Raw genomic sequence first — 27,014 nt, forward strand, 5'->3', positions numbered from 1 at the left:
TAACCCCTGAAAGGCGAGACGTGTGAAGCTAACCTAAGTTAAGTAAATAAAACTATAATTCTTAAAAACAAAAACTTATTTTAAAGTTAAACGAGTGTTGGATGTTAATCTGCTCAGATTTCTCTCCTAAAACAATTTATTTGGGTGAGTAAATCTCTTCTGTTTATTTACAGTAAGCTTAGATTTCCAGATTTGCACTAAGGCTGGGTGCAGCAGCAGCTAATGCCACTCGACAGCGCTACACTGAGGAACGCTGAGTGTTCCAGTAAGCCAGGGTGCTATTAGCTAGCGGTTAGTTTTAACACAGTAAACACAAAGACTATACAGTCTTTTAATACTCACCTCTGAACAGCAAAAGAGCTAGCACTTAGCATGACTAGTGAGTAGTGCTAATTCTGCTCCAACAGTGCTAGCCAGGGTTAGCAGCACACTTCAGGCCAATAAACCTCACCTCACTTAAAAATGATGAGTTTCTTTGATTTTACCAAATTTGAAAACCTCTGGAATATAATCAAGAGGAAGATGGATGATCACAAACCATCAAACCACCAAACTGAACTGCTTGAATTTTTACACCAGGAGTAAAGCAGCATAAAGTTATCCAAAAGCAGTGTGTAAGACTGGTGGAGGAGAACATGATGCCAAGATGCATGAAATTAAAACTGTGATTAAAAACCATCAGGGTTATTCCACCAAATATTGATCTAATTCTGAACTCTTAAAACTTTATGAATATGAACTTGTTTTCTTTGTATTATTTGAGGTCTCATTTCTCATTTTCTGCAAATAAATGCTCTATGAATGCTGTTGTCCGTAGTTTATAGAATAAAACAACAATGTTCATTTTACGCAAACATAAACCTATAAATAGCAAAATCAGAGAAACTGATTCAGAAACTGAAGTGATCTCTTCATTTTTTACAGAGCTGAATATTATGATATCAATTTTGGACACATCGTGCAGCACTACTCATAGTATATTAATCATCCTGCATTAAGCTCCTCTCTCCTGATCTGTTGATTGTTTCACAAGTTTCAGGTCTTCCTCTCATCTTTTCTTCTTCTGTTCTTGTTTATACTGTCTGCAGGAGGGGATTATCCAGAATGAGATTATAGATAAAAAGATGAGCAGATTGAGACGTTTTTTTCTCCTCAGATAAACTCTGTTGTCTCTCACCAGCTCTCTCTCTCTCTCTCTCTCTCTGTTTACCTGACTTTTCCTCTTTCTGTCTGGCTCTGAACCTGTCGAGCTCTCTGCTCAGAACTCTTCACATGTCTGTCCAACGGTCTATCCTGCCACCTGCCGCCTGTCTCACTCTCTACCTACCTGCCAGTCTATCAGCCTGGCTCTGCTTCTGTCAGGATCTCCTCCTGTCTGACTGCCCACCTGCCGGGTTCTCCACCTACCTGGATCTGACTGACTGACTGACTATCCACCCACCTGGATCTCCACCTGCCTGGCGAACTGAATGCTGCTCTATTCTGAAGAATCCTTCAAAAGCAGACGAGGAACGCTGCCCATATTCTGAGAGTCTGATTGGTACACCTGGTATCTACTGTCCAATCATACTGTATATTACTGTACCATCAAGCCCTACAAGAACTGACCTACATGGTAGAGCTTAGCTTCTCTGCCCGAACCCAACCCGACCCGAGATCGAGGTTGGGTCGAGATTTCCCACCATTTTTTTAGGCCTTTCTTACGGTTGGGTCAGGTCAGGCTCAAGAAAATAATCTGTGATGTAGGCGTCTGTTTTTTAATGCTATTTTTATTTTATATAAAGCTATGGTGTGATAATCACAATGTAGCAAAGTAACAAATCAAATTTGTTTAAAAAAAAAAAAAGTTGCATGATGGCGAAGTGCACACTCCACTTGTTTGTATCTTGACTTGACTTGCATCGCTGTGCACATAGAATATAAGCTCAATCTAAAAAAAATAGTTTGTTTAGAAAGTATTTTATATTCTTAAAACATGTAAAAATATATTAAATTAGAGGAAAGTCATTCAGTCATCGTTCCTGCATCTTTCGAAAATCTGTTCTTAATAAACTTTTTTATTAAATAATAATAATGCTTCTTCAGTTTTGCAATGTTAATTATCATCATTCTGAACAGATTTCGCTCATTTAAACAGCCCCAAAACGTTTTTAAAAGCTCAGTTTTAATACTCTACTGCTCATAATGACAGTGTATGGGGTGCTTAAATTCTGCCTTTGATGTGGAACCATGTGATGCAGATTTATCACCAATCCAGCATTTATGGAGCAGCTGGGACTCAACCTTTTGTCATTGATTGTTGCATCATGGTCTAGGATTTTTGACATGTCCCATGGAAGCAGGATTTCTTTGAGTTCCTCTAAGTTCTCTTCTCCTTTCAAGTTTTAGATATTCTCAGAACTATTCCTGACCCTGTCTGACTTTGTTATGCTTATTAAGGGGCTGTTCCTGCATTGGTGTAAAGCTGCTTCTGAAACAGCGAACTGGAGAAGTTCTGGTGTGATTTAACTAAAACGAAGATGAACGAGGAAGCTTCACAGAACACTGCTAGTCCTATTACAGTGTGTCTTGGCTGCTGCCCAAACGTTTGGACACATATGCGGTAATTTATTGAGCAGCGTTCTAGAAACCCACAGACGTCTCCAGATTTTCTACACCGTTTGCCAAAGCTGTCAAAATTGCTTTAGCCAAAGTGGCTTCAGAACTGTGCTCCTGTTTACTGTTCTCTGTCCCGGGCTGTTTATACAGCCGCGGTCGGAAGTTTAGGTACACTTATCATAGAAATGAATTAGGAAAGTGCCCATCAACTTACTTTACCCAGTGACCTGATCTTCTGCTGAGTTCTGCTGTGTTGTAGACACACTCTGTACTGAGATCTGTTGATGTTTGTTGATATACTGAGGTGTAATAACTGGTTTATAGTGGGTGAGTGTTTAATTTGAGTGATTTGAGTTTCTCTACACTGCAAAAAATCCATTGTCAAAAACTAGACAAAATACAGCTCTCCTGTTTCTGCTGCAGACTGAAAATATTTGGGTTTGATATTAAAATACAAATATGATTCAAAAGATCAACATCTAAGCTTTTATTTCCAAGTATTCACATCTGGATCTGATACACAGTTAGAAGAAAGTTGTCACTGGTGTACTACATAACAGATGTTGAATCAGCAGACGAAGGCAAAACACAGCAGTTGATGACAGAAACTATGGCTGCACAATATTGGAAAAACACTAAATTGCAAATGTTCTTTAAATAATGCAGGGTCCATGATGCCACCAGCAGCCCCGCCACCTGTTTTCTCGAGGAAAACAGCAAAAGAACAGTAACCGGCCCTTTAATCAGGCATTTAAATGGCTTTTAAAAAGGTGAATAAGAGCGTAGTTTTTCTGGGATTAAAAGCGTGAATTCAGCTGCAAATGGAAATATCTGCGCAAAACTGTGCTGGACTGAGGTGCACAGCTTTCGACATGTGCTTTTACAAGCACGTGCCCAACCATGTGAATGGACGCCATCGCAATGACGATGCTTAAACAATAAATTGTGCAGCCCTAAAAGAAACACTGTGAGTGTGTATCAGATCCAGATGTAAATAGTAAAAAAAAAATCTTTTAAAGTCAAATTTTAGTGTTTTCAGTCTAAAGATTAAATAAAGGTATTGATTTCACTGTTTCAATACTTTTGGAAGGCATGGCATATGAACATAAATATGAAGTATTCAAACTAAGTAAAACTGTACTGAATCTATAAATGAAAGCTCAGTGTTTGCTCTCCAGTTAAAACTGGATCTAACAGCAGAAATCAGAACAGAGTGTGTTCCTGCCTCACCTACCATCACCCTGGAGAAACGGGAACAAACTTCTCACCAAACTAAAGTCAAGCAGCTTCTTTTTATAGTCACCATGTGGGTGTTTAAAGCTCAGAGATGAGGCTGGACACAGCGGACGCAGGCCTTAAATGGCCACAGCGGAGGAAACCATGCTCTGTTTAAATATGAAGCTTCACAGATCAGAGGAGGACACGGTGGAAAGATACAGCAGGAGAACGAGCCTCAGCTTTATTAACACCAAACAAACAGTCTGATCCAGACATTGCAATACAGAACATAATGTTAGGTCTTGTTTTTAGAGGCTGCTTGGGTAGTGTACCTCCTGCTGAGAGATCGCTCACTGTTAGATAGCTATTCTCTATTAAGCAATTGTTGCAAAGACCTTTCGTCTATTTGGCAAACTTGGACTGGTAGATGCTGGATGGTTGTTTTAATTACTTGCCTTCCATTTAAGCCATCCTCAACTTATTTGTCATTTTTTAGTGTTGTTGTGGATGAGCAACCTGAACCACTAAGCCTTAAAACTGTAGCTTCAATGGCAGGAATGAAGCGTTGACCACAAGACCTCCATACTCGAACCCAACCATCATCAGATCCCGAACAGTCCAGGTTTCTTGTTCATCCACTGTCACCACTGCAAACAAAGTCAACAGTTGATGGTTAAGTCAACCGGCTGATGGATGGTCTAACGGCTTGTATGTACCATATTTTCCACTTAAAATCCTTTAATTTTCCCCCAAAATCTGATGCTTCTCATGTATGAATTCTACCAGTCAGGTATTAAGGAGCAGTAAAACCTCTCCGCTGAAGTACAGTGTTATACAGGAGTTTCAGTTTAGTTCTCCAGCACCGACACTGGAGCAGTATTAGCATTAGCTGCTAACCATGCTAAATGCTAGCTCTTTCACCGTTCAGAGCTGAGTAAATCGGACTGTAGTCTGCGAGTTTACCATGTTAAAACAGCTGCTAATGCTAATGCTGCTGCACCCAGCCTCAGTGGAAATCTGGAAATCGAAGCTTACCAAATAAAGTTTTTTTTTAAGGAGAGAAATCTGTGTAGATTAACATACAGTGCTTGTTTAACTTTAAAATACACATTTTTAAAGAATTACAGAATTACAGTTTTGTTTGCATGTTGTTAGCTTTACAGGTGAGACCTGTTGAATTAGAAGGAAAACATGGTGACACCCCTGTTCCTTACTAGTGTTGCATAATGCGCCTCATAATTCGGTGCGCATTATACTGTGAAAAATATGGTATGTACATGATTCTGTACAGTGTGGGGTCTTGTTCTCAGAGACTACTTGGGTAGTTTACCTGCTGGTGAGAAATCTATGATATAATCAAAGAAATTTCGCCCGGTTGACAGACTTTGAGAGAGGGCTTATCATTGGACTGGAACCTCTTTTCAGTTATAGAACAGTTTTCCTCCAATAAACTCATTTATTATTATCCTTTTACTCTAATACTGTAATTACTCTAATATATCATCATTATATTCATACAGATAAAGTTGTACGTTGTCTATGTATGTGTGTATGTATTTGTGTGTGTGAGACATGGTGGGTGGACGCTTCTAGATACAAATCTGACATTTGTTTCAGTGTTTCAAGGACAATAGTGGTTTTATAGTAACTCAAACTGACAGGAAAGCACACACTCACACACATACACACTCTTTGAACAGTCCAGTGTGCCAGCGGACAGTAACAGTTCGTTTAACAGACTCCTGCAGGCTTTAACAGAGCTCTATAACAGCTTCAGAAAATACACTGTCAGGCTGTCTTTCTTTCACACACACACACACAGAAATGTCTTGGGGCATTGGTTTCTTATCACACTGCACACCCTCCATCATCTTGTCCCAATAAATCCACTCTATATGTCCAGATATTTGAGGACACCTCCAGTCAAAAGTTTGGACACACACCTTCTCATTCAGTGTGTTTTCTTTCTTTTCATGTTTTTTTTACATTGTAAGTTTAATATTGAACACTAATAAAATATTCTATCAGTTGGAAGTTCTGCAAGAGAGGCAGCACAAGTCACTGAGATCACTGTTAGTGTTCCTCCTATCACTACTAGGAGTGACTGACTGTTACTGTATGAGATGATCCTCAGATCATCAATCACTCCTGCAGTTTACACTGTGAACTCTTCAGTCCACATAAACAGTAGGATTGAAGAGCATCAACACGAGAGCTCCATACTCAAACCTGAACATCATCAGATCTAAAACAGAACCTGGATTCATTGCTAAAACAATATGGTTCAAAACACCACTGCAAATGAGCAGAAGGCGAGCAATTTACTGAATTGTTGAGGCATGTCTACCGGTCAGTGATCTCTCACCAGGAGGAACACTACCCAACAGTAGCCTCTGAGTGGTAAGACCCAATGTCCAATCAGAACACACCTGTAATCATTTACATATCTGCCTGAGACAGAACTGTTATTTATTGTCTTTGTTGGTGAATGTGTATAAACAGTACAGTATATACTGAGTGAGAGAGGGCTTAATAAATGCACTCTGTGAACCTCTCATATAGTACAGATCCATGGCAGCTCTTCAATACACACACACACACACACACACACACGCAACTGAATAACTGAAAGAGGGCCAGTATAATGGATGGCTGCAGAGTTATATACACACACACACACACACACACCTGTCAAAAGTACTGGTTGAAGGTGACAGTGCAGCAGCCATCTGACAGAACTATAGAGGAAAACACCCACAGCCTTCAAACACACACACTACACAAACACACACACACACACCAAACACTGCAGTTATACATCTCTCGCCCATTTCTCTCTCTTTCTCTCTCTTTCATGCTCTGTCGAGTCCTCTTTCTTTTGCTCTTCCTCTTTCTTTCTCGCCATCTTAATCTTTGTCTATCTGTAACTGTCTTTATCTCTCTTTTGTGTTCTATCTATCTATCTATCTATCTATCTATCTATCTATCTATCTATCTATCTATCTATCTCTATCCTATTTTCTCTCTTTCCCTCTTTCTATATATCTCTCTCTCTGTTTCTCTATTTCCCTCTGTCTAGCCTTCTTTCTCTCTCTCTACCTTTTACTCTATATTTTTCTCTCTTTGTCTATCTGTAACTCTTTACACTGTGAACTCTTCAGTCCACATCAAAGGCAGGCATCAAAGGCATCTATCTATCTATCTATCTATCTATCTATCTATCTATCTATCTATCTATCTATCTATCTATCTATCTATCTATCTATCTATCTATCTATCTATCCTATTTTCTCTCTTTCCCTCTTTCTATTTCTTCCTCTGTCTAGACCTCTTTCTCTCTCTGTCTACCTTTTACTCTACATTTGTCTCTCTTTCTCTCTAGCTTTAGCTCTCTTTTGTCTCTATCTATCTATCTATCTATCTATCTATCTATCTATCTATCTATCTATCTATCTATCTATCCTCTTTTCTCTCTTTCTTCCTGTCTATACCTCTTTCTCTCTCTGTCTACCTTTTACTCTACATTTGTCTCTCTTTCTCTCTAGCTTTAGCTCTCTTTTGTCTCTATCTATCTATCTATCTATCTATCTATCTATCTATCTATCTATCTATCTATCTATCTATCTATCTATCTATCTATCTATCTATCTATCCCACCCTGTAAGAAAGAGGGTCTATCTCTCTATCTATATCTTTCTGTAACTCTGTCTTTCTCTTACTCATCCTTTCTATCCCTCTCTATCTGCCTACCCATCTTTCTATCCATCTCTTAAACCATATATATCTATCTAGCCTCTCTTTTTTCTCTTTCCCTTTTCTATCTCTCTCTTTCTCTGAATTTCTGTCTGTAGTGGACGATCTACTTCTTTTGGAGGATTTCTGTGAGGATTTGATTGTATTCAACCACAAGAAAGATACAGAGGTCAAGGTGTTGTACTGTTGGATGATCATCATCTTACCTCATTCCCAACCAACTCCTCTACTCCTCCCATTATAAAAGTACTGTACAGAGCTTTATCATTCCAGAGAACACAGTTCCACTACTGCTCTACAGGGTTCTCAATACTGGAGCTTTATACCCATCTATAAGCTGTGCGTGTGCATTTGCACATATGTGTCAGCAAAAGGCTCAACAAAAAGTAGCTGAATGCAGTTATCATTAGAATGGGTGTCCACAAACATTTGGCTGAATAATGTACATTACAGAACAGTTCTCTGCATTGATTTGTAGCAATGTTAATGGTAACACTGTCAGTTGTATAGGTGAATTAAGGTCAGTAGATAAATAAATAAATGTACAAACAAACAAATAAATACAGCCACATCTTTATATACATAAACCACACTGGAGAAGGTTTTGTGTTTTAGCGCCGACACCATCAATCCAACACACAGTTAAATTAAACTAACCACAGTTAAATTATAGCCGCAGTGTGTTCACCCGGCCGCAGCTAAATTACCACCGTTAAGGCCGTGGCATCAGTAGACTATCAGCGCTAAACCCCTGAATCAGTCGATACCTCCTCTCTCTTTATAAAGAGTCCAGAGATTAAACACATTAAACTGGGGGCAAAAAACAAACCAAAATCTTAGTTTATTCCCTGGTAATGTTAGCTAGCTCTCCACTAAAATTAGTTCTCTCCCTGGTAATGTTAGCTAACTCGTCACTAACGTTAGTATGTTGGCTAGTTCTTTGCTAAAGTCAGTATGTTAGTTAGCTCACCACTAAAGTTGGTGTGTTAGCCAGTTTGCCGCTAAAGTTAGTATGTTAGCTAGCTCTCAGCTAACATTAGTTCTCTCCCTGGTAACGTTAGCTAACTCGTCGCTAACGTTAGTATTTTAGCTAGTTCTTCGCTAAAGTTAGTATGTTAGTAAGCTCGCCACTAAGGTTGGTGTGTTAGCTAGCTTACCGCTAAAGTTAGTATGTTAGCTAATTTGCCGCTAAAGTTGTTACCTAACTCACCGCTAAAGTTAGTATGTTAGCTAACTCTCTGCTAAAGTTGATATGTTAGCTAATCACCCCTACAGTTAGTATGTTAGCTAACTCTCTGCTAAAGTTGATATGTTAGCTAATCACCCCTACAGTTAGTATGTTAGCTAACCTTAGTTCACTCCCCGGTATTGTTAGCTAGCTCTCCTCTAAGCTTAGTTCTCGCCCTGGTAATGTTAGCTAACTCGTCGCTAACGTTAGTATCTTAGCTAACTCTTCACTAACCTTAGTTCTGTCCCCGGTGGTGTTAGCTAACTCTCCACTAACGTTAGTTCTTTCCCGTTGGTAATGTTAGCTAGCTCTGTGCTAACCTTAGTTATCTCCCTGGTAACATTAGCTAACTCCCCGCTAACATTAGTATGTTAGCTAGCTCTTTGCTAACCTTAGTTCTTCACTGGTAATGTTAGCTAGCTCTCCGCTTAACTTAGTTCTTTCCCCGGTAAATGCAGAGATTTGTAAAACTGTCATCTAAGAAAAATGTGCTACTTTAAAGAAACTAAACATATAAAACTTATTCTAGTTAGTTTAACCCTTTTTTAATTGTTTTAATAATTTCATATGTTTTTTTTTTGTCATAGTGCAGAACATTTTAAAATAATAATGAAAAAACACTGAATTTAAGGTGTGCCCAAACTTTTGGTCGGTACTGTACCTGTCTGTCTGTCTATCCGTGCTTTTATTAAGTCATCCGTCCCTTTACTCGTCTGTCTGTCTGTCTGTCTTTACATAAACCCACATATGAAGAGTGTAGCTTATTGGACGGGTGTGTTCAGCTGTGTTTGTCCTTGAGGGTTTCTCCGCAACATATCCAGATACTGATCAATATATCCCATAATCCCCTTCACCTGCTCTGAACCGCCTGTCATCTCTCCCTCTGTCCTTATCTCACCCCAGCCTGCAGAGTGTGTGTGTGTGTGAGTGTGTGTGTGTGTGTGTGTGTGTGTAGGCTCAATTCCAGCTGTCAGGATTTGCACAGCTTGTGTGTAAGATGTAGAGAGGCGGTTGTGTGTGTGTGTGTGTGTGTGTGTGTGTGTGTGAGGGAGATTAATTGGTGTATCAGCTGACTGTTATTGAGGTGGTGCAGATTTTTCAGTATAGCAGGATTCTGAGGCTAAAGCTAAGCTAATAAACCTCCCATAGAACATACAGTCTATTTTCACTCCTTCATCCTGCCTGGTTTAAACAGCAGCAGAGCTTCTGAATATATCTACACTGATGGGCGTGGTGTTCTGGAAATGAGGTGTGTTCAGGTACATTTCTGGAGTTTTGCTTGTCTATCTTGGTAACAGAAAACAGTCAGTCGTTCATCGCTATCTTGGCAACACATGAACACGCAGCAGCACAAACTCAACTTTTCCATCAACAATAAAGAGAATACTAAATAAAATAACATTGCTGAGAAGAGTTTGTTGAACACGTCCAGGTAGCTGCACAGGTAAAATAGCAATCTGCCAAAGTCAGAGCTCACCTGACTCTTAAAGAGAATGATGAGCAAGAGACACTCTGATTGGTGTATTCCACACTACACCCAAAATTAACCAAACCCATGATTAATTAGGATAATTAGTTCATGTCTTTTTGCACAGTGTTTTGAGTTGTGCAAGGTGTACTTTTCCTGTCGTTTTGATAGCAAAGACACTGAGACGCCTTAAATCAAGCTAAAATTGCACCATTTTAATTTTACAGCAGCTTAAATCTCTGGTGCTAATTTAGTATCAGAGCTTCGAACAAGAGGAAATAAAATTTCCTCATTTTTGGCATGCTGAACGCCGCCTTCACCCAGCATAACTTCTGCACTATTAGCTTTGCTGCTATGTGATTAGCACCACAGCAGGGTTTATTAGCAGTGCCATCATTACCATCGTACCTACATTGTAAGAATGCCAACTGGTTGGCGTCTGGCCTTACTCAGAATAACTACTGCACTATTAGTGTTGGTGCCACACTGTTAGCATCACAGCCGAGTTGTTAGCTTTGCCATTAGCATCTCGCTAATGTCATTCAAGTGCCAAACATCTACTGCAGCAGCAGTTTGAAAAAACAGGTAGGGCTACTTTTGCTGGACTACCAGCTAACAATGGTAGACTAACAATGCTAACAATCTGGCAGCAGTGCTAATAGCAACGATTAGCACCAGCACTGTGTTTTTAGCACCATGCCTACTACCAGCCTCATTCAGCATAACCACTGTGCCATTAGCATCTAGCCACACTGCTAGCACCGCCTCCATGGTCAATGTAACCAATGGTAATCCAGCAAAACTAGACCCCCCCCTTTTTTGTCCTTCTATCAATGTTATTACAAATTTAAACTAGTATCAATATAAATGCGTTTCTGTGGGTTTTTAGAGCCAATTTACCTTCTATTATTATTTTCCTTTACTGTAGCATCATTTAACATTCAGTACAGGAAAACACACAAACACACACACACACACACACAAATACACACATCTATCTTCTGACATTTTATCGGAGTGGTTTAGGAGGTCAGAATCCCTCTCAGAAACTCCTCGACCTGCTCTCCATCTTCCTCCCTCGCTCATCTTCTTTATCTCTGCTCAACCCCCCCCCCATTCCTCCCTACGGCCTGTCCTCCTGTACAGGCTTCCCTTAACACACACCATCCATTACAGAGAGAGAGAGAGAGACAGAGAGAGAGACAAAGAGAGAGAGAGAATGTAAAAGATTCTTTATGCAGTACAGTGAGGCCAACTTCTTTATATCTGCAGTAGACTAAAAACATTTGGGTTTGATATTAAAAGATGAATATGATACAAAGTATCAACATTTTAGATTTTATTTTCAGGTAATAAAATTTGGGTCTGGTATGCAGTTGAGAAGATAGCACCTTTAATCTGAACCCATCCATTGTTCTAGATAAAAAACTGCTGTGGTTTTCCTTGGTCTACCTGTTCAATATCTGTTACTTAATACACCAGTGACGACTTTCTTCTTCAGGACATTCCATGCGGTTGTTCTGGATATGAACAATATTTGTGCTCTAATGCCTCTAATTGATTTGATACATCTTCTCTTACCTTCACTGCTGCTTGTTTTTCACCCATAAGAAATAAAACTCAAATCTAAAACTGAGCGTTCAGACAATCAGTGCTGTTTTTGTTTAAATAATCAATGTATCAGGACAAACCTGGGCAAGAAAACACACCTGATAGATTTTTTTCACTATGCTTTGCGAATTGCTAATTTAGAACCATTCGCCATGTTTCCACCAAAAAAGTAGGTTCTAGAACCAGGAATGTTCGTTTGCAGTGGGAACCAAAGAATACTAGGGTCTTCCATGCAAACAGTTCACACAGTGAACACAGTGTTCACCGCTTCTGTGCAGTGCCCTCTGTTGGTGACGTATGATTTGACGTTTAGACAGTTCCAATAAAAAAAGGTGGAACGAGGGCTAGTATGCTGAAAAGCACCACGGTTCTTATAAGCCCAAACAGAACTGGTTAAAGAACCAGAGTTTTTTGGGTAGAAAAACACTATGAGAGTCACATGGTCCACTTCTCCTACTTCCTTAGGCTCTCAGAGGCTTCTTTTGGGTAGTGTACTTCCTGGAGAGATTGTTGATTGCTAGACATGCCTCTACAATACACCCAAAGACACTGGACCCTATCGTACACCTGCAAATGGTGCGTCACAATGCTCATTACTATCTTACACCCCGTCAACAGTCTATTTTCACACCTTGCACCCATGCTGTTAAAATAGTGTTGGACTTTAGTCGCACAACCATGACTGACAACCAACACTTCACATAGAGCCTTCAGCAATACACTATAAAATAAAATATACTTAAAAATCTGCACAGTAACTATAAGTTATTATAAGTTATATTTACTTCTGACATTTCTAAGGAGTTATATTTATGTTCAGTACACAGATTTAATAACTGTAGCTTAACATCCACATTCTGCAGAATGAGAATTTGACAGATGCTCATGCTCATTGCATATATATATATATATATATATATATATATATATATATATATATATATATATATATATATATATATATATAAAACTCAGTTCAGGTAAATAAACTTAAGATGAGTAAGGAGCAAGGAAAGTTAATCAAATATTGTCAAATATAAAGTATAGGTGTTGTGCTGTTTCCATGATTTGAATGTGAAACTAAAGTCAGTTAGTGTTGCAAAGCCAGCTTTTATCTCAACAATAAACAGAATAAAGAATAAAATAACATTACTGTCCCCTTAAATGAGCTGCTTGTGTATCTTCACAGTGGGAACGAGCAGCTCAGTATCCTCTGCTGCACTGTTAAGATACCAACGTGCCAAAGTCAGAGCTCATCTGCCTCTTAAAGGTAATGATAACTGGCACACTGATTGGTTTATTTCACGTTACACTAAAAACGTACACCCATGATTTTATAATAATTAAGAGAATTAGTACATGACTTTTGCGTGTTTTGAGCTGCGCAAGGCATATTTTTTCTCCCACACGATACCAAACACAAACTGACATGCCCTAAATCAGTCTGCGCAAAGCCCATGGTCAAATTGCCCAACATCCAGGACATCCACCAGCCAGCCACCATTATCAACTGGAACCATATCATCTTTAGCGATGAATCCAGGTTGTGTTTGGGATCAGATGATGTTCAGGTTTGAGTATGGAGTTCTTGTGGTGATGCTCTTCAATCCTGCCTTTGAGGTGGACTGAAGAGTTCACAGTGTAAACTGCAGGAGTGATTGATGATCTGAGGATCATCTCATACAGTGACAGTCAGTCACCCCTAGTAGTGATAGGAGGAACACTAACAGTGATCTCAGTCATATGAACAGAACATCCTGCAGATACATGTGTTGCTGCCTCTCATGGTGAACTTTTAGAGAATACAGGAACGTCTCCACCAGACTGCAGCACCTCCTCAGCCTGTGGAACAGTTATTGGAGCAGCTGGGTGGCAGTGAAGTGGGAGTTCAGAACATAAACTTGGGTTTCCACCACACAGGGTTTTGGACGTGTGCCACGCAGTGAATAAAGCAGATTTCTGAGCACTTTAGAAAGAGTTATGGAAGCTCAGCAGACTGGAAAAGGTCACAAAAGCATTTCTACAGAGCTCAGCCTCCGCCGGTCCATTGTGAGGAGGATGATATACCAGTGGAGGGAATTCAGCACCACTGTTACTCTTCTGAGAAGTGGTCATTCAGCAGAAATCAATCCAAGGCCACGGTGAGTAATATGATGAGAAGTTACAGGGAGGAACTACTGGCTTTGATTGCATAGAGTATTGTTAATGTTCACAGTCCAGACTGGTGTAGATGACAAGACAGAAAGTAGGAAGCTATAATTCTTCACTCTTCTTCTGAAGGCTTCACGGATGAATCAGAATACTATGAAAAATAAATGTATGAATGTCTGTAAACAGATTAATCTAAATTTAAAAAATATACGCTGATCAGAATGAGATTTTTTTCATTATCTATTATTACAGCTCTGGAAAAAAGGAAGAGAGCACTTCAGTTTCTAAATGTTTCTCTGAATCAGTTTCTCTGATTTTGCTATTTATAGGTTTATGTTTGAGTAAAATGAACATTGTTGTTTTATTCTATAAACTACAGACAACATTTCTCCCAAATTACAAATAAAAATATTGTCATTTAGAGCATTTATTTACAGTAAATGAGAAATGGCTGGAATAACAAAAAAAGATGCAGAGCTTTCAGACCTCAAATAATGCAAAGAAAACAAGTTCATATTCATAAAGTTTTAGCGTTCAAAAATCAATATTTGGTGGAATAACCCTGGTTTTTAATCACAGTTTTCATGCATCTTGGCATCATGTTCTCCTCCACCAGTCTTACACACTGCTTTTGGATAACTTTATGCTGCTTTACTCCTGGTGCAAAAATTCAAGCAGTTCAGTTTGGTTTGATGGCTTGTAACCATGCATCTTACTTTTGCTTATATTCAAGAGGTTTTCAATTTGGTAAAATCAAAGAAACTCATAATTTTTAAGTGCTCTCTTATTTTTGTTCCAGAGCTCATGATCAGTTCACTGTCACGTCTTAGCCCTGTCTCATGTCTCTGTGTGTCTTCCCCACGTGACCTGTGCCTCTCTGTGTCTCCTGTCAGTAGATTTCCACCATGTGTTTCTCATTTGTAGCTCCGCCCCTTCCCCAGGTGTTTCCAATTCTAGTGTGTTTTATGTTACTATAAATAGCCCTCCTCTGCCACCTTGTCCTCCGTCGGTCTTTGCACCTTCCCATGTCGTTTTGTCTCTCAGCGTTTCTCTGTGTTTTCATATCCCGTTTCCTAGTTCAGTGTTTATCTCGTTTTACTTCTAGCTCCTTGTTTATTTTGCTTCTTTTCTCCCTTGCCCAGTTTAGTTAATCCTGTCTTGTTTTAGTTCCTTGTTTGTTAGTATTTGGTTTATTTTATTATTTGGTTATCCTTGTTCTGTTTAGTTATTTTAGTCTTGTTTCAGTTACTCGTTTGTTTCTTTAGTCTCCCTGTTTTGTTATCGTTAACCCCTTATTTGTTTTGGTTATTGGTTATTTGTGTATCTTTGTTTCATGTTACTTGTTCCTTGTTTTCTTGTTATTTATTGGTAACACTTTATAATAACGTTCAGCTATAAATCATTTATAAGTTTTTAATTCCTAATTAACTAAACATGAATTAATCATGTACTCATATCTATAAATCATGCATAAATATATTAGTAATGATTCACAAGACACATACAAGTTATTATTTCATTCTTAACAAATGATTAACAAATGATGAATAGGTCAGGAATTCAGTTTTTATATATCAGTTACATACTTATAATAATCATAATTCATATGTAAATAGAATATTTACAAAGGAATGTAATGTTAAGGCCTTTTTAGCCAAACATACTTAATGAATAAAACATCTATAAACTTTGATTTTATAATTTATTTATCATGAACTAATCAAGTATTAAACAGTAATTTACCCAGTAGCCTTGTGTGTGCTCTGGGTTCTGTTGTAGCTAATTATTTTTACATATTATTTTAATGATTATTTTAAGACAGATTTAGACAGGTATATGATGTTCGCATTCAAAGCAAGCTCCTAGCTCCTTCCTACCTGATGGACTTCATGCACAGCTTTGTTGACCCAAAAACTTCAACTGCAGCTTATGTGGCTAAACGAACTTCCACTGAGCAGGAATCAAACACACTCAAGATTGAAGCATTTAAATGACCAGTAAACCAGTGTATTCGTCTGGGTGATCTTTTTCTCTCACAGTCTACCTACCTACTGTCAGGTGATGCTGAATTTCTCCCTAGGTGTGTGTGTGTGTGTGTGTGTGAGAGAGAGAGAGAGAGAATGCTTTATTCTGCTTGTCTGTGATGGACTGGTGGTCTGTCCAAGGGCTTACATGTCTTTTGCCCTATAAACACTGGCATAGACTTCAGTACCCCCCATCACCCAGAAGGATTAAGTTTATAAGAAGGTGATTAATACATATCTAAAAATCATTTATAAACTATACTTCTTTTGTTAAATCATTTATAAATGAATTGTTCAACATTTATAAAACATTTTGCAGCACCTAATCTAAAGTGTAAACTATTCTCTGTATATAAATATCTGAAAATGCCTGTAAATCATTTATAAACTATATTTCTTTTGTTAAATCATTTATAAATGAATTGTTCAACATTTATAAAACATTTTGCAGCACCTAATCTAAAGTGTAAACTATTCTCTGTATATAAATATCTGAAAATGCCTGTAAATCATTTATAAACTATATATTGTTTTGTTAAATAATTTTAAAATTAATTGTTTAACATTTCCAAAACATATCCAAATATCCAAGTACATATAAAAAATCAACTTAGGAAAATCAACTTACTGGTAACAACTTGCAGGTCTTTATTAAATTCAAAGTGGCAACCAAAAAACTTATTTTTCAAAAACAGAAAAGAAGATGACAGTAATAACAATTTCACTCAAAAATGACAAATTCAACAAAATCTTCTGAATCATTAACAACTGAAAAATAACTCTGCCATTGCTGCACTTTTAAAACATTGTCTTCACAGCCAATAACACTGTCATCTGTTGGATGTCCATTTTAGTTTTATTTACAGTCCAAAACAATAGGCAAGCTTGCGAAACATTACAAAAAAAACTTACTTTCTTTTCATTAAAGGCAGAAGCTTGTTTTTCTTTTTGTACATTTCCACATTGTTTAACAGCTGTACATCATTATTTAAGACATCTGCACACTTTTTTGCAAACACCTGCAGTTTCTCCTGCCTTGAGTAACCCTCCAACACCTTACTGTACTCTTGGGGTGCCACGATAGCTAGCTCTGCAATGGGAGCATTGGCCACTACAGTGTTTCTGTCTACTCCAACAGCCCTGTATGCATCACGGAGATTTTTCCCCCTTCTGTACTGATGCAAAATCTTCTTGTATCTTCTAACAGTCTGCTGAGGATTTCCAGCTACAGAGACAAACACAAAGATAAAAACACACACACAAATAAGAAAAGTACAAACAAACTAAACAATTCCTATAAAATGCCCTTGTTACTTTATGGACTTGATTTAGTGACTGCCAACTCGTTCCTCAAGACTTATGATTCATTAGGCTTCAGACAGAGAAAGTAAAATATTTAAAATCTAATCTTTATAGCTTTAATTTGGCTAACTGATACAGTGTTGCTCAACCATTGCTTAAATGTTCACCTCACAGTCTCTGGTAATGAGCAGACATTCACAAATTTACTTCTGTATATCAACTGCAGACTAAACAGTCCAAGGTACATATATGCATGTGTATATATATACAGGGCCAGCTCAAAAAATGAGAATATCTTTGAAAAGTTACTTTATTTCAGTAACTCAGTTAAAAATGTGAAACTCATATAATATATATATATATATATATATATATATATATATATATATATATATATGTATTAAACTCAGAGTGATCTATTTTAATCGTTTATTTCTTTTTTTGTTGATGATTTTGGCTTACAGCCAATGAAAACCCAAAAATCAGTGTCTCAGTAAATTAGAATATTATATAAGACCGACTGATACTGTTGGCAGTGTGGGTAGTTTGCTAAGTCCTGCTGGAAAATGAAATTCACATCTCCATAAAAGTTGTTAGTAGAGGGAAGCATGAAGTGCTGTAAGATTTTGTGGGAAAACACTGCACTTTGGACTTGATAAAACACAGTGGATCAACGTCAGCAGATGTCTTGTCTCCCCAACCCATCACTGATTGGTGGAAACTTCACACTAGACCTCAAGCAGTTTGGACTGTGTGTCTCTCCACTCTTCCTCCAGACTCTGCTCCCTTAATTTCCAAATTAAATGTAAAATTTACTGATGATCAGTGATGGTCTGGAGAGACATGTCATCTGCTGGTGTTGATCCACTGTGTTTTATTATCAAGTCTGAAGTCAGTGCAGTTTTGTTTTCCCTCAAAATCTTACAGCACTTCATGCTTCCCTCTGCTACTGACAACTTTTATGGAGATGTGGATTTCATTTTCCAGCAGGACTTAGCAAACTACCCCCACTGCCAACAGTATCAGTCGGTCTTATATAATATTCTAATTTACTGAGACACTGATTTTTGGGTTTTCATTGGCTGTAAGCCAAAATCATCAACAAAAAAAGAAATAAACGATTAAAATAGATCACTCTGAGTTTAATACATATATGTATATATATATATATATATGTATATATATATATATACATATATATATATATATATATACATATATGTATATATATATATATATATATATATATATATATATATATATATATACATATATATATATATATATATATATATATATATATATATATATATATATATATTATATGAGTTTCACATTTTTAACAGAGTTACTGAAATAAAGTAACTTTTCAAAGATATTCTAATTTTTTAAGCTGGCCCTGTATATGTATATATATATATATGGATTTGTCTGTGGTTTTAGGTACCTCTCTTTCTATACTGCTGCATCTTTTCTTCTTTTCCTTTTTTGTTCTTCTTTCTTTTGAGCTTCTTCTGGTGGCTGTGCTTGTGTTTCTTTCTCTTCTTTCTCTGCTCTTCAGAGGAACTTGACATTGACGTAGAAGAGGAAGATGAAGAAGATTCAGAAAACTCTGATGACTCTTGGTCCTCACATAGATCAGACGAATCGTCCTCTGCGGTGCCACCTTTCAGACCTTTCTTCTGGTCTAATATCAAACAAATCAAACTTGAGTGAGACATTTTTAAAATGTAGGATTTTAAGTGGTGGCAAGTTAGAGGGCCGGGGTTTATGTTTTTGTACAGCCATTCTGGTGCTAAGTAAATATTTTATATTAATTACCAAAATACTCACATTCGTCTAACTGTTTTAGAAGACCGTCCCTTTCTTCTTTCAGGTCAGCAATTGTTTTAGACATAGCCTCCTCATTCTTCTTTGCTTCAGCCAGTAGAATCTGGTGTTTTTTCAAGGACATCACAGCTGTTGGGGCTAACTGGGTAACTGCAAAAAAAAAAAAAAATAAATTCTAATAGTGGACTGTGGACTTGTTAACCACTAAGTTAATAAATTATGTTGGTGGATTCTCTACATAAGTTCAAATATTATAAACTGTTTAAAAATGACCTACAAGTCAAAGATAAGTAACAAGATTGGCACATAACATTAGCTAATTGTAGTCCAACTGTCGCACAGCAGGAAAAAAGTTGCCTAAAACAATGTCTAACAGGTATCGCCATCCCTGGTCCTTGGACTGATGGGCTGGTCTATCAGTCATTTTTTGCAGTACTTGTGTTACACCAATAACTCATACTTTAATTATAACAACTAACTAGTGTGCTAACATCATCCTTATAAATTCTCAGCTAATGGTGGCCTGCTAAAATTTGACTGAGGATGGTAAACACATATTATTCATAATGAACAGTGATCCAACCAGCTAGCTAAGGTTAGGTTAGCTAGGTAAGCTAGTGTAAGCCAAGTTTCCTCGGAAATCACAGGATGTAATGTAGCTAGTAAGCTACATTTCCTAACATTAGTTTTAATAAAAGCTAACGTTACATATCTTACCTGTGCCATGCTCCCCTTCTTTGTTGGTTTCTGCAGATTTATTGGTCTTTTTGCCTCGTTTGGGGCGAGCTGCAGATATACTGCTCAACTCCATCACGACCGGACTTCTCCCTGCAGCAGCGGCGGCGTTATTAGTGGCCCCCCTGGTGCCCCCCTTAATTAACTCAACCCATATTACAAAGTTCCACCTGACAGTTTTAATAGTAAATAAACGATACATACGTGAATATATATATGTTATACATACACAAAACGTAATTCAAAGTAGTTGTTTAAGCTAAATAAGCCAAATAAATATTTAATAAGCAAGCTTTATATAAATAATATATAAATAATTTATAATAAATCGTGAAATAAGACTGAATCAAAGCCAGTTTATGGAGAGCCTACCTACTTCCTATCTTCTCCGCACTAGAAAATCACAGACAACCTCTAGAGGGAGCCCGCGAGTGAGTTCTGGATGAATGGGGGTGAATGGAGCTAAAGGCTAAAACCTCAAAATAAAAATAGTAACTATTCATTTGGTCAGTATATTCTCTTAATTTAGGAAAACAGCATGTTACTTATTGAAGACATTAGTATTTTTTTCAGTATAAGAAGTATTAAATATTTATAAACTCTGATTTTGCTCTATTTCTCCATACAAACCTATTCGTTTTGGACTCACTCGGGAGCGCCTCTGGTGGTCAAATAAACACAGAAGTGATTCTCAAGTGGGTGTTCTCCCCTCTATTAGAGATTCTCTGACTGAATCCTGTACATGCAAGTTAGACACGTTTAACTGACAGTCATCCGGTTATAAATGCGCCAAAATGATGTATTTGGAGAGAAAAGTAAGGAAAATGATCGAGGGAAAGAAATCAAAAAGAAAACATTTAAAATTAATAAAGTGGCTTCATAAGAAGAAACTGTTGCAGAAAAAGGTGAAATGCAGTCTCTGTCACCACAGAATGAAGCTGAAACAGAGCAACTGCTCAGATTGCTATGAATGGTAAGTCAAGCTGTCATATAATTATCATGCTTTTAGTTAACCTAATGTGCTTGAACAAATGTGCACTAAAGAATGTAAAGATTAGCTTTTTATCTAAAACTAAATTAAGCCTTTTTCAGTAATTATAACCTTGTACTGTTATGCTTTTTAACACCATTCAAGACGTAAATTATTAAATTCGTTTTTTTTATTCTGTCAAGCATTTCTAAACATGTCATGGATATCTATATGTGTGCCTGCATATGTGCAAGTTATGTTTTAAGGCACATGTTTTTAATGTGGCACTGCATTGTCTGTTCCATCATATCAAATCTCAGGAAAACCATGTTCAAACCATTGCTTCATCACTTAGCTCTATAATAAAAAGTAATTTATTAGTGTTGGAATTAAACAGAACATTATAATTTGAAAAAAAAAAAATGTTAGATTAATACACCTAAATTCACATCAATATAATTCCCATCCCTGCAGGAGGTGTCAACGAGCTATCCACAGAGGAAGGCAAATGAAGAGATCTGTCAGGCACAACTCTGTGTTTAGTCATTCCAAAGTGTCTCTCTTCAAATGGATGGAATTTGTGTACAGGTGAAAGCTGCTTACACATACAGGTTTACTATGTCTCAGCCTGCTACATGTACTGTATAGTTTACGTTTCATGTATATACTTGGGTTTTTAAGCCCACATTTAGATTTATTAAGTACTAAATAATACTCTTATTCAGAGCTTTATATTCCAGTCTAAATTACTTTAATTTGGTAAGGTATTTTTAGGTTACAGTTTAAGAGTTGGTATTATTATGTGCTTGCAGGTTTTCTCAAGGTCTGCATTTGCGCCAAATTGACATGATAGCTGATGAAATAGCAGGAAGTTCAGCAACTCTGTCAAAAATGGCCAAAAAGGTGAGAGAAGCTTGCGTGGTGTCAATGGAAAGACTCAGAAGAAGAAAAGGACAGCGTATTGGAGGACGCAGGCAGTTCATTGTTATAGACGAGAGTCACTTCAGACATAAAAGAAAGGCAGGTGTCATTGTATCTTGATATTTTGTATGATGTTGATGTTAAATTGACATACATTTTATATTTATTTTCTTTCTTTTATATTGTTAGTAGTAATTAATACTTATACATTGCAGGTATTTTCTTAAGCTATTAATTTTAAGATTTATTAAGAGTAGCTTCATCAGCAGCTCATCCAGCCACATCAACAGTTTATTTGCAGTTCTTTGGAAGTACCTAGAAATAACATTTCTACCAGGATTTTCTAAAAAATTAGGATAATGTATGCTAATGTATACATTTTTATGTTAGCTTGTGTTTGTTATCATGGAATATGGTGTTTTTTACGCCTTATGCTTTATGCTATTCAGTAATATCATTCTTAAATGTTAATGTGTTAATTATGTAGTAATGAAAATGAAATTGCAAAAAAGTGTTGTATATGAATTTTGCCTTGGCCTGCTATTCTGTAACTAGAAAGTAGAAACTGGCCAAGATAATATTTTGTAACAGGAGGTACTGGCAATTGTATAAAATTTTCCTTTTTATCTAATCTAGTATGGAAGAGGACGGATGGCAGGGGGATGGAGAAGGAGGAAGTGGGTGTTTGGGATGCTGGGTGTGAAAGCTGGGGGCACAAATCAAAGAAAGCCAGTTCTTCGCTTAGTCGAGCGAAGGTCCAGAAGGGAACTCTTGCCACTCATCACTCGACATGTCAGGAGGGGATCCACTATCTTAAGCGATGAGTGGCGTGCATATCGGCAAGCTCTACCTCAGTTTGGCTACAGACATTACACAGTGAATCACAGTGTCTCATATGTTGATGCTCAGACAGGGGCTCACACCCAGCATATAGAGAGAGCCTGGAGAACATACAAGGAAACTGTTTGGAGGCTTAGAGGTAACCGGTCAGAGGAGCTGTTGAAAAAACACTTGACTGTAATAGAATGGTATGAATGGCTAGCTAAAAAACATCATAATGGCCCTCTAGGACAACTAATTCATGACCTTGGAAAACTCCATGAATAAAATGGGACATTTGAATTCCACAAGAACTAATAATCTAGCAAGCAATCTAAAAAGTTTTTAGGTTTATGGTTTTAAGGTTTATGAAAAAAGTTATAGTTATTTCAGGTTATGCAGTATATCACATTTTATTAATTAATTTGTGCAACAAATTGTGAATGTTTTTTAATAAGCAGATGAAGTTTTGTATTTAATATCACATGCGATACAAATTGTAACAACTTTTTAGTCATATTCATGTTTTAATAAATGGCAAGTTAAATTAAGTGTGTATATGTGTGTGTGTCAGTCCACGATTAGTACCAGCAAAAGTGCTGACTGAAGAGCCTCACTAACACTCGCATTGTTATTTAAGTCCTAACCATTAAATCTGTTTTATTAAATGATATACAGGCCTTTTTATATATTTGTATGTTCTGAAAATACAGTATAGTTTACAATTTAGATTAGGTGCTGCAAAATGTTTTATAAATGTTGAACAATTCATTTATAAATTATTTAACAAAACAATATATAGTTTATAAATGATTTACAGGCATTTTCAGATATTTATATACAGAGAATAGTTTACACTTTAGATTAGGTGCTGCAAAATGTTTTATAAATGTTGAACAATTCATTTATAAATGATTTAACGAAAGAAATATAGTTTATAAATGATTTACAGGCATTTTCAGATATTTATATACAGAGAATAGTTTACACTTTAGATTAGGTGCTGCAAAATGTTTTATAAATGTTGAACAATTCATTTATAAATGATTTAACGAAAGAAATATAGTTTATAAATGATTTACAGGCATTTTCAGATATTTATATACAGAGAATAGTTTACACTTTAGATTAGGTGCTGCAAAATGTTTTATAAATGTTGAACAATTCATTTATAAATGATTTAACAAAAGAAGTATAGTTTATAAATGATTTTTAGATATGTATTAATCACCTTCTTATAAACTTAATCCTTCTGGGTGATGGGGGGTACTGAAGTCTATGCCAGTGTTTATAGGGCAAAAGACATGTAAGCCCTTGGACAGACCACCAGTCCATCACAGACAAGCAGAATAAAGCATTCTCTCTCTCTCTCTCTCTCTCTCTCTCTCTCTCTCTCTCTCTCTCTCACACACACACACACACACACACCTAGGGAGAAATTCAGCAGCACCTGACAGTAGGTAGGTAGACTGTGAGAGAAAAAGATCACCCAGACGAATACACTGGTTTACTGGTCATTTAAATGCTTCAATCTTGAGTGTGTTTGATTCCTGCTCAGTGGAAGTTCGTTTAGCCACATAAGCTGCAGTTGAAGTTTTTGGGTCAACAAAGCTGTGCATGAAGTCCATCAGGTAGGAAGGAGCTAGGAGCTTGCTTTGAATGCGAACATCATATACCTGTCTAAATCTGTCTTAAAATAATCATTAAAATAATATGTAAAAATAATTAGCTACAACAGAACCCAGAGCACACACAAGGCTACTGGGTAAATTACTGTTTAATACTTGATTAGTTCATGATAAATAAATTATAAAATCAAAGTTTATAGATGTTTTATTCATTAAGTATGTTTGGCTAAAAAGGCCTTAACATTACATTCCTTTGTAAATATTCTATTTACATATGAATTATGATTATTATAAGTATGTAACTGATATATAAAAACTGAATTCCTGACCTATTCATCATTTGTTAATCATTTGTTAAGAATGAAATAATAACTTGTATGTGTCTTGTGAATCATTACTAATATATTTATGCATGATTTATAGATATGAGTACATGATTAATTCATGTTTAGTTAATTAGGAATTAAAAACTTATAAATGATTTATAGCTGAACGTTATTATAAAGTGTTACCTATTTATTTATTAAATTATTATTTATTTTCACCCTACCTGCACTTGTGTCCGCCTCCTCGTCTCCCTGCCTGGGTCATCCGTGACATTCACTAATTAAGCCCAGCAGAAAACTTAAAAACAGATCAATCAACCTACATAAAAATAACAGGAGGTTTATACAGAGAAAACTAGTGCATAATTATAGTATTGAAGTACTTTATCCTAGAGCAAGGTGTATTTTTCCCGTAATTATGAAAGCAAAGACACACTGACACACCAAGCTTCACATACAGCATACAGTAAAATGATCTCTACTGAAGATAAAGTGTAGAAATGAAGTGATAAAGGGATGTGTGGAGGATGAGCGAGAGTCTTTGAAGTGATTCTTTGTTTGATGATGTGAGTCAGTATCAGTTATCAGGAGGTGATGGAGCGTTAATCAGCCTGTGAGAGGAAGTGGTGATTATTGATTAGTCTGAATCATTATGATCTGCTGTAACTGTAGAAGGTAATTAATCAGCCGTGTTTTAATAACGAGCTCTGATATCGATAACGGAGGTGTTGATTATTATTCACATCCTGCAGAGAAGCTGTAAATCCTTATTAATCATATCTGTAATCGTTATGTTATGTCTGAGCTGTGTGAGTGAATCTGCTTCTAAATACACTACACTGATGTGCCAGAAGTCATGGGATAGTAACTGGTTATTGCGTCTAATGGAAGCTTGTTGTTTGACTTCGTCATATCCCATGATTTATGCCCCACCAGTGTACAGTACCAGTCATAAGTTTGGACACACCTTTTCTTCTGATTCAGTGTGTTTTTTTCCAAACATGATATTTTTACAGTGTAAATGTCTATGTTACCATGTCTATGTTACCTTCTGGCTCTCTGCCTTTAGTTAGGCTGTTTTATTCAGTTCTGCCGGAGTCATTTGCCACACTCTGATAATGTTTTATATTCCCTGTTTTACATAAATCCAGTCAAAACTAATTCCATCTCTCTGCCTTCCTCCGAGTTACTGACTGCCCACCTGTCTGACCCGATACTGAGGGATGTTGGACCCTCAGGCTCTCATGTCCTCTGTCTGGCCAGACTGGAAGTTTCTGAAGTCAGCTCTTCTCCATCCACCACCACAGATCAGCTGCTCATCATCCATCTTACTCTATAAGCCATTAGTGGAGCTGCTATACTCCTGAATATATAAAACCTATGTGGATGTATGAAAGACTTTTTAAAATTAATTTAAAAGCCATTTGATCAGTGGTAGGATGGTCCCCCCTTTAAAGGTCACCTTCCGTCGTTTTTTCTTTCATTTTAAAATGTCTAGTTGTGGTCTCTAGTATGAATGAATGACATGTGAGCCGTTTTTGTAAAAAAAAAGTGCTCAGGTGTCTCTGTATAGCTCTTTTTTAATGGACTGTTTTAGGGGTGTGTCCAAAATGACCGGATTCCAGCTTTGCTCATGAATATTCATACATGCAAACAGCATGCAAATATCTCTCCTCTGATTGGCTAGGAGCACTGCGACGCCCCTCCGCCGCTCTGCCGCTCACTGCCTCCCACGGAAGGTGACCTTTAATGTGAGTCTTGGTCCTCCCAAGGTTTCTTCCTCCTCCTGCAGCTCTGAGGGAGTTTTTCACTGGGGGTTCTGTATTCTGTATATTCTATGTTTAATGTTTTGCCTGATTCTTTGTCCTGTGATCACGTTTCTGTAAAGCTGCTTTGTGCCAACACCAGTTGTAAAAAGCGCTATACAAATAAATTTGATTTGATTTGATTAAATTTACATACTTTGATTTCTGCATTTGTATTATATTTACAAGTTTCTTATAAGGCTTCTACTAATTTTGGGCAGTAACATTAGACAAAATTCATCATTCATTCATTCAATTCTGAATCAGAATTCAATAAAGTAAATGGAAAAACAATAAATAAATAAATAATGTCAGTTTTACACATTTTTTTTAAATATAGTTACTGCTTTTCAATTTGTCCTTTAACCACAACTATATATATATTTTTTTATTTTTCTATTTTTGCATCTTTTAATAAATGTAGGTTGGATTATACGATTAAGATAGTTGTTACAATATAAACAAAATATAAAAATAAAATTAGATAAGATTATTATTTTTTTCATTTTTTCTCAAAATTCTTTTTGCAAAAGTCTATTTATTGTGTATATATGCTCTATGATTATGTATGCCGTTGTGTGTGTGTTTGTGTGTGTGTGAGTGATGTGTGTGTGAGTGAGTGTGTGT

General features: G+C 36.8%; 2 protein-coding genes across 2 annotated transcripts in view; both read right to left on the minus strand.

Annotated features, from left to right (window-relative positions):
- LOC103022397 (dolichyl-diphosphooligosaccharide--protein glycosyltransferase subunit STT3B) overlaps positions 1-27,014 on the minus strand; it is a 178,236-nt gene that overhangs the window by 105,170 nt on the left and 46,052 nt on the right. The gene's annotated exons all lie outside the window — the stretch shown is intronic.
- On the minus strand, positions 16,676-20,474 carry LOC125788940 (coiled-coil domain-containing protein 106-like). The gene is made up of 4 exons (XM_049472908.1): positions 19,901-20,474; positions 19,187-19,333; positions 18,801-19,040; positions 16,676-17,276 (listed from the first exon to the last, which is right to left on the minus strand). Exons 1-4 carry the CDS (start codon positions 20,118-20,120, stop codon positions 16,960-16,962), a joined length of 924 nt encoding a protein of 307 aa, XP_049328865.1. The 5' UTR covers positions 20,121-20,474; the 3' UTR covers positions 16,676-16,959.

The sequence above is a fragment of the Astyanax mexicanus genome, unplaced genomic scaffold (assembly GCF_023375975.1).
Source record: "Astyanax mexicanus isolate ESR-SI-001 unplaced genomic scaffold, AstMex3_surface scaffold_31, whole genome shotgun sequence".
Taxonomy (NCBI): Eukaryota; Metazoa; Chordata; class Actinopteri; order Characiformes; family Acestrorhamphidae; genus Astyanax; species Astyanax mexicanus.